We start from the raw sequence: 15,579 nt of genomic DNA, 5'->3' as shown, positions 1-15,579 counted from the left end.
AGCGATGGAGATGTGGTGCCAGAGAATACGAAAAAACAAAACAAAAACAAGGTTAGGGTCGGGGATCGGACCCCCGGTCAGACCTGCCACCTTCCCACGGTCGGCGTCATATAAACCCCACAGAAGACAGAAGAGGATAGCTACTCTTCCCGTCCCTCTAAACTGAACAGAGCTCACCGACATGGACGCAGAGACCTCTAACTTCTCTAACGGACCGGAGCTCGTCGCCGTCGCTCAGATCTTAGAGACCTTCTCTAAAGGCACTGGAAAAGCCAGAGACAATGACAAGTTCGCTGTCTGGCGAGACGCGCATCCTCACGTCTCGCAACGCAGACCCGTGGGAAATTGGGCGCTCCTGAACGCCACCTGGGAGGAAATGGAGGTCCTAACGGGGAAGATCTGGGCCTCGCCCGGCAAGGGGCTGGTGCATCTGTGTCGCGCGCGCGTTACACCGTGCGAGGGAATAGTTTTGCTGGCCGACTGCATCCCAAGTCCCCGGAAAGAGTCCGGATCCTCTTCGAGCCGGTGGCTTGCGACGACACGGTCATGGACACCACCGCCCCAATTTGGGCGTTGGACCCCGTGAGGCTGATCGGCAAAGTTATCGCCAAGGACCGCGCCAGGCTTATGAGTCCCCCCCAGGAAAACGGAGTGCGCTTTGAGGATCTGTCTGCCACGAGGTTGCTGAGTGAGGTGCGCGGCGCGATAACGACACTTGGCGACACCTGGTGGGGGCTGTACGCCTATCCGGAAAAGCTGCCCGAGGTGAAGCCGAACGCGGGGATAGTCTTTTGTTATATGGGCGGCTACAACGCGGGATACCTGTTTGACATCGCTACCGACGAGTGTACTCGGAGCGTTTTGTTTTGTTCGACCCCGTGCGGTTTCCAATACGTGCTCGTGGATGGCACTGTGAGAGACCCGTTCAAGTCTGTCTCTGAACTATTGGCTCACATCGCCGGCTGTATCGAGCTTCTCCCCGCCACGCCAGCCTCTGTCGTTATGCGTGCCGATTAAGATGTCCGGACACCTTTGGATTATGAATACATGTGATGTGAATTCTAATATGAATATAAATATGAGTGCATATGAATGCATTGTGTACCCCTTTGTTTGATTACTGTTTTATATTCAATAAATATTTAGCATTTAATCAAAAGTTTTGCTTATTTGGTCTTTATTTTCTCCCTCATAATATAATATAATATATATATAATATAATAATATAATAATCAATCAGTGTGTGTGTGTGTGTGTGTGTGTGTGTGTGTGTGTGTGTGTGTGTGTGTGTGTGTGTGTGTGCGGAGCATGGGGTCGTGTTGGACCTAGGGATGATGCGGAATGTGAGGGTGGTGGTGAAATAATTTGCAGGTGAAAGCACACACACACAAACACCGGGTTTCCAAGTTGGAGGAATCTTCACCACGTTGGAGGAATCCTTTTGGTGGGATAAACTGCCACGTTGGAGGATTTTTCACGTTGGATAAAGTCTCTCTGAGGTTTTAATATGAATATGAATATGAGTACATATGAATGCATTGTGTACCCCTTTCTTTGATTACTGTTTTATATTTAATAAATATTTAGCATTTAATCAAAAGTTTTGCTTATTTGGTCTTTATTTTCTCCCTCATAATATGATAATATTCAAATAATGTGTGTGTGTGTGTGTGTGTGTGTGTGTGTGTGTGTGTGTGTGTGTGTGTGTGTGTGTGTGTGTGTGTGCGAGCGTGGGGTCGCGTCAGACCCCGGGAGGACGCGGGACGGGTGGGTGGTGAAATCAATTTTTTTTTTTATATTTTACATGTATGGGGAGCGTGGCTGCTGCGGGCACGGAGGTCTGCGCTATTGTGTCAACGCTATTCCACCAGTCTCAATGTGAGGAGCGCTGCGGCGGAACCTATTGACCAGTCGCCGCCTCATTTCCAATTTTTACACAAGTTTACACAAGTTTTCCCTCGATTTCCCAGGTTTCCCAGGATTTTTCCAAGTTGGAGGATCCTCCTGGTGGGAATAAATTGCCCCGGTCGGAGGACTTTTTCCACGTTGGACAAAGTGGAGGACGGTTCAGGAGGAGTTGTCTGGCGGTGAGATGACGATGAGCCGGTTGGAGGATCCCTCGCTGGTTCAGATTTTGGGTTGGGTGCCTGTGTGCGGGGGGGGGGGGGGGGGGTGGGGGGGTGGGGGGGGAGGTGCGGCGAACCTTAAAAGTCGCAGAGAGAATACGTCGCAGTACCACTTCACCTGACGAGCTTGGAACGAGCGTTTACCCACAGTCTTGTCGAAAGGTTCCAACGCTATGGCCTCTCAAGAAGAAGGTGACCTGCAAACCGACGGCTGCGCGGTGTTCAAGCCGCGGCTCGAGCGGACCACAGACTCTCTGCGCCTTCGCGTAGAAGAAGAGGGAACCCTGTGCCCGTTGGATCATAGCGGATTCCCAGACCCGGAAGGAGGCCGAGACGAAGGTCTGGAGTGCGACTGTTTGTGTGGGAACGCTCTGGCCGCTGAGGGTGCCTTGAGGGACGGACGGTGTGCTCGTGTCAAGGCTCATTACAGACACCGCCACCTGCCACCGGATCAATTGGCCTTGGACCTGGGCGAACTCAGGTTCGCCCACGGCATGGTGGCGTTTCCGGACGCCCTCTTATTTGCCAGCGGTGGCAAATGTTACCTGCTAAACGTAAAGTGATGCGTCATCTGTGGCGGCGCGGGGAGACGACACCGCAACAGATGCAAAGAAGTTTGCGAGAGATTCACGGCGTACCTGACCGACACCCTGCTGGACGACGACTACGGGCGCAAGCCTCTGCTGTACACGAAAAGGCCGAGTGAGAGGAGCGTGGTCGGCCCTCGCACTGCGGACAACCTGTTCAGGGAGCTGGGCAGCCGTGAGGGCATGTCGTATGAGCTGGACACCGTAGACACTCACGTGTGTGATGCGTGCGGCGTCAGGCTTTCCCGTTTCGTAGCGGGTGACAACATGCTGAGAGAGCATGTGTATCACGTGCACGTTGCCGGAGTGGAGGAGTGCGACTTCCTGGCGAAAAAGTTCTCTGGCAGAGAAAGCGTCCGGAAAGCAATGATAGGCAAGGAGCGTTACAGAAGGGGCTACGTGGCGTTCCCCGAGTTGATGCTGAAGGAGGCCGTGGAAGGCCATGTCGGCTTTGGCTACGATATGCCCTGCGTCGTGTGCGGCTCGCGGCGGAGCGAGAGCCACAACCAACGCTGCGGGATACTGATGCTGGCGCTGCTGCGAAAGTTGCTTCGCGTCAAGTTTTGATGAGCCGAGAATCCCGTTGATGAAGATTAAAAAAAAAAAAAAAAGGGCCGTATTCAATTTCTTTCTACGCCTGCCTCTGTTGCTTTACGCGTACCGATTAAATTATACTGTACGGAATGCGCCTTGTACTCCTTTATTTCATAACTGTTTTATATTATTAAATAAACTTTTGGCATTTAATCAAATGTTTTTGCCTGTTTGGTCTGTTTTATTTTTCGTTTAAAATGGTCAGCCCTTGCACGCAGCTGTCTGCTTGCATCATCATCATCATCATCATCATCATCATCATCATCATCATGTTCGTCATCATCATCATGTTCATCATCAGTGGGCCTGTGGCACGGGTGGAGGTAAAGGGGAGGAAAGGAGAAGGAAAAATAAAAAACAAAAAAAAATGGGGTCGCGCCGGACCCCGGCAAGACGCCTGACGGGGAGGTACAGGGGGCTGGGTTAGCGCCTGACCCCGGGAGGATGCGGGACGGGGAGGTACAGGGGGCTGGGGTCGCGCCGGACCCCGGCAGGACGAGGGACGGGGAGGTTCCGTGGGCTGGGGTCGCGCCGGACCCCGGCAGGACGAGGGACGGGGAGGTACAGGGGGCTGGGGTCGCGCAGTTCATCTGAACTCGATGATCGTGCAGCCTCCTGCTGAGGGATGTTGGCCAGGAAGCAACACTGAACATAACCTGCAGGAGATAAAAAAAAAAACTATTTAAAGGGCTTTGTAGTTAAAAATAGTAAAGCCCCACTGAATCGTTAATACGTTACTGCTCAACGTATGCCCTCAGACTGATGGCAGGAATTAATGTAGAAACATCAAAGGGAGGTAAACAATGATTCATAGTCATGATCGTAGATGTTCGTACTCGTACATGGCGGTTAAAAGAAGGCAGATTGCAACTAGTCGCTGTCGCTTCGTTCTGCTTTTTGCAAGACGCGCTTTCCACTGGACGGCAGCAGTTCCTTAGAAGCCCTGGTTTTGTTTTTACTGTGGAGAGAGGAAACAAACAGTGACCATGCAGAACAGAGATGGGACACGTCTGGTTTAAGGGAAAAAGTATTTAACACTACAGCTATGCAATGCTGAAAGTCTCATGCAGCTGTTCCGTAGCAGCTAATGTTTATCAAAGTGACATCCGATCACAGTTTCTGTGTGTGTGTGTGTGTGTGTGTGTGTGTGTGTGTGTGTGTGTGTGTGTGTGTGTGTGTGTGTGTGTGTGTGTGTGTGTGTGTGTGTGTCTTGTAGTTTAAAGATACTTACGCCTCTTTTTCAGCCAGTTCTAATGCATCATTTATCTTTTTTAACATGTTATAGCGCTCACGGCCTTTAACCTGCAGAAAAAAAAAGGATTTAAATTGAGAGCTGCAATTCTGTGACAACACTAGTTTTTTTAAATACTTTGTGTGTGTACTAACTGGCAACATAAGTACTTCCTAGAACACTTCTAGGCACTTTCTAGAAAAGCAAAACGTGATCCGTAAGATAGAAGACAGCCAAGGTGCAAAGACAAACCCAGCATTAATAAACAAACACATACTTCTTTTCTTCACTTGTTTGGCCCCTGTCTGAAGTTTGGCACTATTTGCCTCCTCTGTTTTACGATCCCTGCCGGGACACGCGCAGACACGCACCTCGAAGCATCTTCGGCCCAAAAGTTGTCCGCTAAAAGACAGTAGAAAAACATTTACTAAGGCTGCAAAAGCTATCTTTGAGGTGGGATAACAGTGATGCACAACTTCAACTTCAAGTTACATTTAGAAACAAAATACACATAAAACAGGCAAATACATAAAGCAGGAGATCAAGTTACACCACGTCGACCCTCGGTTTCCATGTAACACTACTCTTTATCCAGCAAATACATTTCAGCTCACACCAATCCTGGTAGATGAAACCATACGTACTCTGAAGTCTCAAGGGTCAGGATGGTGAGGATGGGTCTGCGGTTCATGCCTCCCATGCAGGAGCTGTTGCACATGAAGTTGAACAGGATTGTGGTGATCTCTGAGCCCGGCTGAAACACATGCAGGATAGTAGTCGTTTAGTGCACGGGTAATTTCAGGGATGACAAACCGTGAAAGCAGAACGAGAGGCACAACAGAATGATAACATTTAATTGCTACGTTAGGGGAAAGGTCAGAAGTGAGAGGCAGTGATACCTGGGGCGGCTCATAGGGAACAGTCACACTGTGCCTTTTTGTGTTGTAATCCTCAAGATACTGAGGCCTTTGGCTGCCCTCCGCTCTGATCAAATGACTGCGATGGTCTGCAGCTGAAAAGGAAAAACAAAGCCAAAGCATCTCTCTCTCTCGTTTTCTTTTAACAAACATTTTAAAACAGAAGGTATTATTTCACTGAAACGCTTTTCTTACTGTCTTCTTGTAGACAGCCATTATTCTGAGAACCGCACCATGTGGAGGTTTACAACCAGGCTCAACTCCCCCGCAGACCGGTGGACAAGTCGCAGGGGGCGGGAGCTCCTCGACAGACCACCTCAACTAAACCTGCCAACAGCAGCGCGCTGATCAGTGACTCGCTGTGGAAACGTCGATGCCACTGGCTCTTCACACGCAGCGACTCGCTCTGGGCACGAAAATGTAGCAAATGGCCACAATGAACAAGGCTGCACACGAACGCCACAATGAGAGCTACGAAAGAATGGGTTTCTAACGCGGCGCCAAGACCCCGGCAGGACGCGGGACGGGAAGGTACAGCGAGCTGGGGTCGCGCCGGACCCCGGGAGGACGCGGGACGGGGAGGTACAGCGGGCTGGGGTCGCGCCGGACCCCGGGAGGACGCGGGACGGGGAGGTACAGCGAGCTGGGGTCGCGCCGGACCCCGGGAGGACGCGGGACGGGGAGGTACAGCGGGCTGGGGTCGCGCCGGACCCCGGGAGGACGCGGGACGGGGAGGTACAGCGGGCTGGGCTCGCGCCGGACCCCGGGAGGATGCAGGACGGGGAGGTACAGGGAGCTGGGGTCGCGCCGGACCCCGGGAGGACGGGGGACGGGCCTGTGATGAAGAAGAAGGGAGGAATGACCGAGCCGCAGCGGATCCTGCAAAGGAATCAAAAGTTTCATAGTTTGTCTCGTGGGGTCAGACTGACCCCCTCGAAGGCTGCGTGAGGGTTAAAGTAGCCTGGCATCAAAACATGACCAGTAAAGGCTGTTCTGATAGAAACCAATGCAGAAACACTAAAACATCGTTTTTGAGCTTTTCAGGTCATAGGAAAACTAGTTAAAACCAAGACAATGCAACTGTGTTTTTATGATGTTTTGAGCTGTTTTAAAGAAGCCTGAAATCAAAACATGACCAGTAGAGGCTGTTCTGATAGAAACCAATGCAGAAACACTAAAACATCGTTTTTGAGCTTTTCAGGTCATAAGAAAACTAGTTTAAACCAAGGTATATGCAATTGTAGTTTTAGGATGCATTAAGCTGTCTAACTGTAATCTGGCATCAGAACATGACCACTGGAGGCTGTTCTGATGAAAACCAATGCAGAAACACTAAAACATCGTTTTTGAGCTTTTCAGGTTGTAGAATTACTAATTTAAACCACGGCAATGTAACTGTGCTTTTATGATGTATTGAGCTGTTTTAAAGTAGCCTGGCATCAAAACATGACCAGTAGAGGCTGTTCTGATAAAAAACCAATGCAGAAAAACTAGAATATCGTTTTGGAGCTTTTCAGGTCATAAGAACACTAGTTTAAACCAAGGTATACGCAACAGTACATTTAGGATGCATTAGGCTGTTTGACAGTATTCTGGCATCAGAACATGACCATTGGAGGCTGTTCTGATGGAAACCAATGCAGAAACACTAAAACATCGTTTTTGAGCTTTTCAGGTCATAGGAACACTAGTTCAAACCAAGGCAATGCAAGTGTGTTTTTATGATGTAACGAGCTGTTTTAAAGTAGCCTGGCATCAAAACATGACCAGTAGAGGCTGTTCTGATAGAAACAAATGCAGAAACACTAAAACATCGTTTTTGAGCTTTTCAGGTCATAGGAACACTAGTTTAAACCAAGGCAATGCAACTGTGTTTTTATGATGTTTTGAGCTGTTTTAAAGTAGCCTGGCATCAGAACATGACCATTGGAGGCTGTTCTGATGGAAACCAATGCAGAAACACTAAAACATCGTTTTTGAGCTTTTCAGGTCATAGGAACACTAGTTCAAACCAAGGCAATGCAAGTGTGTTTTTATGATGTAACGAGCTGTTTTAAAGTAGCCTGGCATCAAAACATGACCAGTAGAGGCTGTTCTGATAGAAACAAATGCAGAAACACTAAAACATCGTTTTTGAGCTTTTCAGGTCATAGGAACACTAGTTAAAAGCAAGGCAATGCAACTTTGTTTTTATGATGTTTGTAGCTGTTTTAAAGTAGCCTGGCATCAAAACATGACCAGTAGAGGCTGTTCTGATAGAAACCAATGCAGAAACACTAAAACATCGTTTTTGAGCTTTTCAGGTCATAAGAACACTAGTTTAAACCAAGGCATATGCAACTGTACATTTAGGATGCATTAAGCTGTTTGACAGTATTCTGGCACCAGAACATGACCATTGGAGGCTGTCCTAATAGCAACCAATGCAGAAACACTAAAACATCGTTTTCGAGCTTCGCAGGCTGTAGAATTACTAGTTTGAACCACGGCAATGCAACTGTGCTTTTATGATGTATCAAGCTTTTTTAAAGTAGCCTGGAATGACAACATTGACAATATAAACTGTAATGTTAAAAAACCAATGCAGAAACACTAGAACATCGTTTTGGAGCTTTTCAGGTCATAAGAAAACTAGTTTAAACCAAGGTATATGCAATTGTACATTTAGGATGCATTAAGCTGTTTAACTGTAATCTGGCATCAGAACATGACCACTGGAGGCTGTTCTGGTGAAAACCAATGCAGAAACACTAAAACATCGTTTTGGAGCTTTTCAGGTCATAAGAACACTAGTTTAAACCAAGGTATACGCAACAGTACATTTAGGATGCATTAAGCTGTTTGACAGTATTCTGGCATCAGAACATGACCATTGGAGGCTGTTCTGATGGAAACCAATGCAGAAACACTAAAACATCGTTTTTGAGCTTTTCAGGTCATAGGAACACTAGTTTAAACCAACGCAATGCAAGTGTGTTTTTATGATGTAACGAGCTGTTTTAAAGTAGCCTGGCATCAAAACATGACCAGTAGAGGCTGTTCTGCTAGAAACCAATGCAAAAACACTAAAACATCGTTTTTGAGCTTTTCAGACCATAAGAAAACTAGTTTAAACCACGGCATTTGCAACTGTGCTTTTACAGTATCCTGGCATCAAAACATGACCAGTATAGGCTGTTCTGATAGAAACCAATGCGGAAACACTAAAACATCGTTTTTGAGCTTTTCAGGTCATAGGAACACTAGTTAAAACCAAGGCAATGCAACTGTGTTTTTATGATGTTTTGAGCTGTTTTAAAGAAGCCTGGCATCAAAACATGACCAGTAGAGGCTGTTCTGATAGAAACCATTGCAGAAACACTAGAACATCGTTTTGGAGCTTTTCAGGTCATAAGAAAACTAGTTTAAACCAAGGTATATGCAATTGTACATTTAGGATGCATTAAGCTGTTTAACTGTAATCTGGCATCAGAACATGACCACTGGAGGCTGTTCTGATGAAAACCAATGCAGAAACACTAAAACATCGTTTTTGAGCTTTTCAGGTTGTAGAATTACTAGTTTAAACCACGGCAATGTAACTGTGCTTTTATGATGTATTGAACTGTTTTAAAGTAGCCTGGCATCAAAACATGACCAGTAGAGGCTGTTCTGATAAAAACCTATGCAGAAAAACTAGAATATCGTTTTGGAGCTTTTCAGGTCATAAGAACACTAGTTTAAACCAAGGTATACGCAACAGTACATTTAGGATGCATTAAGCTGTCTGACAGTATTCTGGCATCAGAACATGACCATTGGAGGCTGTTCTGATGGAAACCAATACAGAAACACTAAAACATCGTTTTTGAGCTTTTCAGGTCATAGGAACACTAGTTAAAACCAAGGCAATGCAACTGTGTTTTTATGATGTTTTGAGCTGTTTTAAAGAAGCCTGGCATCAACACATGACCAGTAGAGGCTGTTCTGATAGAAACCAATGCAGAAACACTAAAACATCGTTTTTGAGCTTTTCAGGTCATAAGAAAACTAGTTTAAACCAAGGTATATGCAATTGTAGTTTTAGGATGCATTAAGCTGTTTAACTGTAATCTGGCATCAGAACATGACCACTGGAGGCTGTTCTGATGAAAACCAATGCAGAAACACTAAAACATCGTTTTTTAGCTTTTCAGGTTGTAGAATTACTAGTTTAAACCACGGCAATATAACTGTGCTTTTATGATGTATTGAGCTGTTTTAAAGTAGCCTGGCATCAACACATGACCAGTATAGGCTGTTCTGATAGAAACCAATGCAGAAACACTAAAATATCGTTTTTGAGCTTTTCAGGTCATAGGAACACTAGTTAAAACCAAGGCAATGCAACTGTGTTTTTATGATGTTTTGAGCTGTTTTAAAGAAGCCTGGCATCAAAACATGACCAGTAGAGGCTGTTCTAAATTAAACCAACGCAGAAACACTAAAACATCGTTTTTGAGCTTTTCAGGTCATAAGAACACTAGTTTAAACCAAGGCATATGCAACTGTACATTTAGGATGCATTAAGCTGTTTGACAGTATTCTGGCATCAGAACATGACCATTGGAGGCTGTCCTAATAGCAAAACATCGTTTTCGAGCTTCGCAGGCTGTAGAATTACTAGTTTGAACCACGGCAATGCAACTGTGCTTTTATGATGCCAGTAGCCTGGCATGACAACATTGACAATATAAACTGTAATGTTAAAAAACCAATGCAGAAGCACTAGAACATCGTTTTGGAGCTTTTCAGGTCATAAGAAAACTAGTTTAAACCAAGGTATATGCAATTGTACATTTAGGATGCATTAAGCTGTTTAACTGTAATCTGGTATCAGAACATGACCACTGGAGGCTGTTCTGATGAAAACCAATGCAGAAACACTAAAACATCGTTTTTGAGACTTTCAGACCATAAGAAAACTAGTTTAAACCACGGCATTTCCAACGGTGCTTTTACAGTATCCTGGCATTAGAACATGACCATTGGAGGCAGTTCAAATAGCAACCAATGCAGAAACACTAAAACATCGTTTTTGAGCTTTTCAGGTCAAAGGAACACTAGTTTAAACCAAGGCAATGCAAGTGTGTTTTTATGATGTAACGAGCTGTTTTAAAGTAGCCTGGCATCAAAACATGACCAGTAGAGGCTGTTCTGATAGAAACCAATGCAGAAACACTAAAACATCGTTTTTGAGCTTTTCAGGTCATAGGCACACTAGTTTAAACCAAGGCAATGCAACTGTGTTTTTATGATGTTTTGAGCTGTTTTAAAGTAGCTTTCCATCAAAACATGACCATTGGAGGCTGTTCTAATAGCAACCAATGCAGAAACACTAAAACATCGTTTTTGAGCTTCTCGGCTGTAGAATTACTAGTTTGAACCACAGCAATGCAACTGTGCTTTTATGATGTAATGAGCTGTTTTAAAGAAGCCTGGCATGAGAACATTGACAATATAAACTGTAATGTTAAAAAAACCAATGCAGAAACACTAGAACATCGTTTTTGAGCTTTTCAGGTCATAAGAAAACTAGTTTAAACCAAGGTATATGCAACTGTACTTTTAGGATGCATTAAGCTGTTTAACTGTAATCTGGCATCAGAACATGACCACTGGAGGCTGTTCTGATGAAAACCAATGCAGAAACACTAAAACATCGTTTTTGAGCTTTTCAGGTCACAGGAACACTAGTTTAAACCAAGGCAATGCAACTGTGTTTTTATGATGTTTTGAGCTGTTTTAAAGTAGCCTGGCATCAAAACATGACCAGTATATGCTGTTCTGATAGAAACCAATGCAGAAACACTACAACATCGTTTTTGAGCTTTTCAGACCATAGGAAAACTAGTTTACACCACGGCATATGCAACTGTGTTTTTATGATGTATTAAGCTGTTTTAAAGTAGCCTGGCATCAAAACATGACCGGTTTTGATGGAAACCAATGCAGAAACACTAAAACATCGTTTTTGAGCTTTTTAGGCCTTAAGAACACTAGTTTAAATCCAGGGCATATGCAACGGTACATTTAGGATGCATTAAGCTGTTGACAGTATTCTGGCATCAGAACATGACCAGTGGAGGCTGTTCTGATGGAAACCAATGCAGAAACACTAAAACATCGTTTTTGAGCTTTTCAGGTCATAAGAAAACTAGTTTAAACCAAGGTATATGCAACGGTACATTTAGGATGCATTAAGCTGTTTGACAGTATTCTGGCATCAGAACATGACCATTGGAGGCTGTTCTGATGGAAACCAATGCAGAAACACTAAAACATCGTTTTTGAGCTTTTCAGCCTGTAGAATTACTAGTTTAAAACACGGCAATGCAACTGTGCTTTTATGATGTATTAAGCTGTTTTAAAGTAGCCTGGCATCAAAACATGAGCAGTTTTAATGGAAACCAATGCAGAAACACTAAAACATCGTTTTTGAGCTTTTCAGACCATAAGAAAACTAGTTTAAACCACGGCATATGCAACTGTGCTTTTACAGTATCCTGGCATTAGAACATGACCATTGGAGGCAGTTCTAATAGCAACCAATGCAGAAACACTAAAACATCGTTTTTGAGCTTTTCAGGTCATAGCAATACTAGTTTAAACCAAGGCAATGCAAGTGTGTTTTTATGATGTAACGAGCTGTTTTAAAGAAGCCTGGCATCAAAACATGACCAGTAGAGGCTGTTCTGATAGAAACCAATGCAGAAACACTAGAACATCGTTTTGGAGCTTTTCAGGTCATAAGAAAACTAGTTTAAACCAAGGTATATGCAATTGTACATTTAGGATGCATTAAGCTGTTTAACTGTAATCTGGCATCAGAACATGACCACTGGAGGCTGTTCTGATGAAAACCAATGCAGAAACACTAAAACATCGTTTTTGAGCTTTTCAGGTTGTAGAATTACTAGTTTAAACCACGGCAATGCAACTGTGCTTTTATGATGTATTGAACTGTTTTAAAGTAGCCTGGCATCAAAACATGACCAGTAGAGGCTGTTCTGATAAAAACCTATGCAGAAAAACTAGAATATCGTTTTGGAGCTTTTCAGGTCATAAGAACACTAGTTTAAACCAGGGCATATGCAACGGTACATTTAGGATGCATTAAGCTGTTGACAGTATTCTGGCATCAGAACATGACCAGTGGAGGCTGTTCTGATGGAAACCAATACAGAAACACTAAAACATCGTTTTTGAGCTTTTCAGACCATAGGAAAACTAGTTAAAACCAAGGCAATGCAACTGTGTTTTTATGATGTTTTGAGCTGTTTTAAAGAAGCCTGGCATCAACACATGACCAGTAGAGGCTGTTCTGATAGAAACCAATGCAGAAACACTAAAACATCGTTTTTGAGCTTTTCAGGTCATAAGAAAACTAGTTTAAACCAAGGTATATGCAATTGTAGTTTTAGGATGCATTAAGCTGTTTAACTGTAATCTGGCATCAGAACATGACTACTGGAGGCTGTTCTGATGAAAACCAATGCAGAAACACTAAAACATCGTTTTTTAGCTTTTCAGGTTGTAGAATTACTAGTTTAAACCACGGCAATGTAACTGTGCTTTTATGATGTATTGAGCTGTTTTAAAGTAGCCTGGCATCAACACATGACCAGTATAGGCTGTTCTGATAGAAACCAATGCAGAAACACTAAAATATCGTTTTTGAGCTTTTCAGGTCATAGGAACACTAGTTAAAACCAAGGCAATGCAACTGTGTTTTTATGATGTTTTGAGCTGTTTTAAAGAAGCCTGGCATCAAACCATGACCAGTAGAGGCTGTTCTAAATTAAACCAACGCAGAAACACTAAAACATCGTTTTTGAGCTTTTCAGGTCATAAGAACACTAGTTTAAACCAAGGCATATGCAACTGTACATTTAGGATGCATTAAGCTGTTTGACAGTATTCTGGCATCAGAACATGACCATTGGAGGCTGTCCTAATAGCAAAACATCGTTTTCGAGCTTCGCAGGCTGTAGAATTACTAGTTTGAACCACGGCAATGCAACTGTGCTTTTATGATGCCAGTAGCCTGGCATGACAACATTAACAATATAAACTGTAATGTTAAAAAAACAATGCAGAAGCACTAGAACATCGTTTTGGAGCTTTTCAGGTCATAAGAAAACTAGTTTAAACCAAGGTATATGCAATTGTACATTTAGGATGCATTAAGCTGTTTAACTGTAATCTGGTATCAGAACATGACCACTGGAGGCTGTTCTGATGAAAACCAATGCAGAAACACTAAAACATCGTTTTTGAGACTTTCAGACCATAAGAAAACTAGTTTAAACCACGGCATTTCCAACGGTGCTTTTACAGTATCCTGGCATTAGAACATGACCATTGGAGGCAGTTCAAATAGCAACCAATGCAGAAACACTAAAACATCGTTTTTGAGCTTTTCAGGTCAAAGGAACACTAGTTTAAACCAAGGCAATGCAAGTGTGTTTTTATGATGTAACGAGCTGTTTTAAAGTAGCCTGGCATCAAAACATGACCAGTAGAGGCTGTTCTGATAGAAACCAATGCAGAAACACTAAAACATCGTTTTTGAGCTTTTCAGGTCATAGGCACACTAGTTTAAACCAAGGCAATGCAACTGTGTTTTTATGATGTTTTGAGCTGTTTTAAAGTAGCTTTCCATCAAAACATGACCATTGGAGGCTGTTCTAATAGCAACCAATGCAGAAACACTAAAACATCGTTTTTGAGCTTCTCGGCTGTAGAATTACTAGTTTGAACCACAGCAATGCAACTGTGCTTTTATGATGTAATGAGCTGTTTTAAAGTAGCCTGGCATGAGAACATTGACAATATAAACTGTAATGTTAAAAAAACCAATGCAGAAACACTAGAACATCGTTTTTGAGCTTTTCAGGTCATAAGAAAACTAGTTTAAACCAAGGTATATGCAACTGTACTTTTAGGATGCATTAAGCTGTTTAACTGTAATCTGGCATCAGAACATGACCACTGGAGGCTGTTCTGATGAAAACCAATGCAGAAACACTAAAACATCGTTTTTGAGCTTTTCAGGTCACAGGAACACTAGTTTAAACCAAGGCAATGCAACTGTGTTTTTATGATGTTTTGAGCTGTTTTAAAGTAGCCTGGCATCAAAACATGACCAGTATATGCTGTTCTGATAGAAACCAATGCAGAAACACTAAAATATCGTTTTTGAGCTTTTCAGGTCATAGGAACACTAGTTAAAACCACGGCAATGCAACTATGTTTTTATGGTGGTTTCAGCTGTTTTAAAGTAGCCTGGCATCAAAGCCTGACCGGTTCTGATGGAAACCAATGCAGAAACACTAAAACATCGTTTTTGAGCTTTTTAGGCCTTAAGAACACTAGTTTAAATCCAGGGCATATGCAACGGTACATTTAGGATGCATTAAGCTGTTGACAGTATTCTGGCATCAGAACATGACCAGTGGAGGCTGTTCTGATGGAAACCAATGCAGAAACACTAGAACATCGTTTTGGAGCTTTTCAGGTCATAAGAAAACTAGTTTAAACCAAGGTATATGCAATTGTACAGTTAGGATGCATTAAGCTGTTTAACTGTAATCTGGCATCAGAACATGACCATTGGAGGCTGTTCTGATGAAAACCAATGCAGAAACACTAAAACATCGTTTTTGAGCTTTTCAGCCTGTAGAATTACTAGTTTAAACCACGGCAATGCAACTGTGCTTTTATGATGTATTGAGCTGTTTTAAAGTAGCCTGGCATCAAAACATGATCATTAAAGGCTGTTCTGATAGAAACCAATGCAGAAACACTAAAACATCGTTTTTGAGCTTTTCAGGTCATAAGAACACTAGTTTAAACCAAGGCATATGCAACTGTACATTTAGGATGCATTAAGCTGTTTGACAGTATTCTGGCATCAGAACATGACCATTGGAGGCTGTCCTAATAGCAACCAATGCAGAAACACTAAAACATCGTTTTCGAGCTTCGCAGGCTGTAGAATTGCTAGTTTGAACCACGGCAATGCAACTGTGCTTTTATGATGTATTGAGCTTTTTTAAAGTAGCCTGGCATGACAACATTGACAATATAAACTGTAATGTTAA

At 43.4% G+C, this 15,579-nt stretch overlaps 1 protein-coding gene and 1 long non-coding RNA gene across 2 annotated transcripts; both read right to left on the bottom strand.

Annotated features, from left to right (window-relative positions):
• Positions 1-3,465: 3,465 nt before the first annotated feature.
• LOC129605064 (uncharacterized) lies at positions 3,466-4,511 on the bottom strand. The gene is made up of 2 exons (XR_008696552.1): positions 4,150-4,511; positions 3,466-3,963 (listed from the first exon to the last, which is right to left on the bottom strand). It is a non-coding gene; the product is annotated as an uncharacterized LOC129605064 (long non-coding RNA).
• Positions 4,512-4,701: 190 nt separating this feature from the next.
• Positions 4,702-5,664, bottom strand: LOC129605063 (cellular tumor antigen p53-like). The gene is made up of 3 exons (XM_055514254.1): positions 5,438-5,664; positions 5,183-5,292; positions 4,702-4,940 (listed from the first exon to the last, which is right to left on the bottom strand). Exons 1-3 carry the CDS (start codon positions 5,606-5,608, stop codon positions 4,712-4,714), a joined length of 510 nt encoding a protein of 169 aa, XP_055370229.1. The 5' UTR covers positions 5,609-5,664; the 3' UTR covers positions 4,702-4,711.
• Positions 5,665-15,579: the final 9,915 nt, after the last annotated feature.

Source organism: Betta splendens, chromosome 13 (genome assembly GCF_900634795.4).
Source record: "Betta splendens chromosome 13, fBetSpl5.4, whole genome shotgun sequence".
Taxonomy (NCBI): Eukaryota; Metazoa; Chordata; class Actinopteri; order Anabantiformes; family Osphronemidae; genus Betta; species Betta splendens.
This window is presented reverse-complemented; position numbering and strand designations above follow the sequence as displayed.

Bases quoted from the DNA above. Each gene is read 5' to 3' on its own strand.
- LOC129605063 (XM_055514254.1), bottom strand. From the start codon at position 5,608: ATGTTTGTTAAAAGAAAACGAGAGAGAGAGATGCTTTGGCTTTGTTTT. The intron at 5,293-5,437 runs GTATCACTGCCT...CATGTGTTTCAG, and splicing joins TTCCCTATGAGCCGCCCCAG to CCGGGCTCAGAGATCACCAC. The intron at 4,941-5,182 runs GTACGTATGGTT...ACTGTCTTTTAG, and splicing joins CTGACCCTTGAGACTTCAGA to CGGACAACTTTTGGGCCGAA.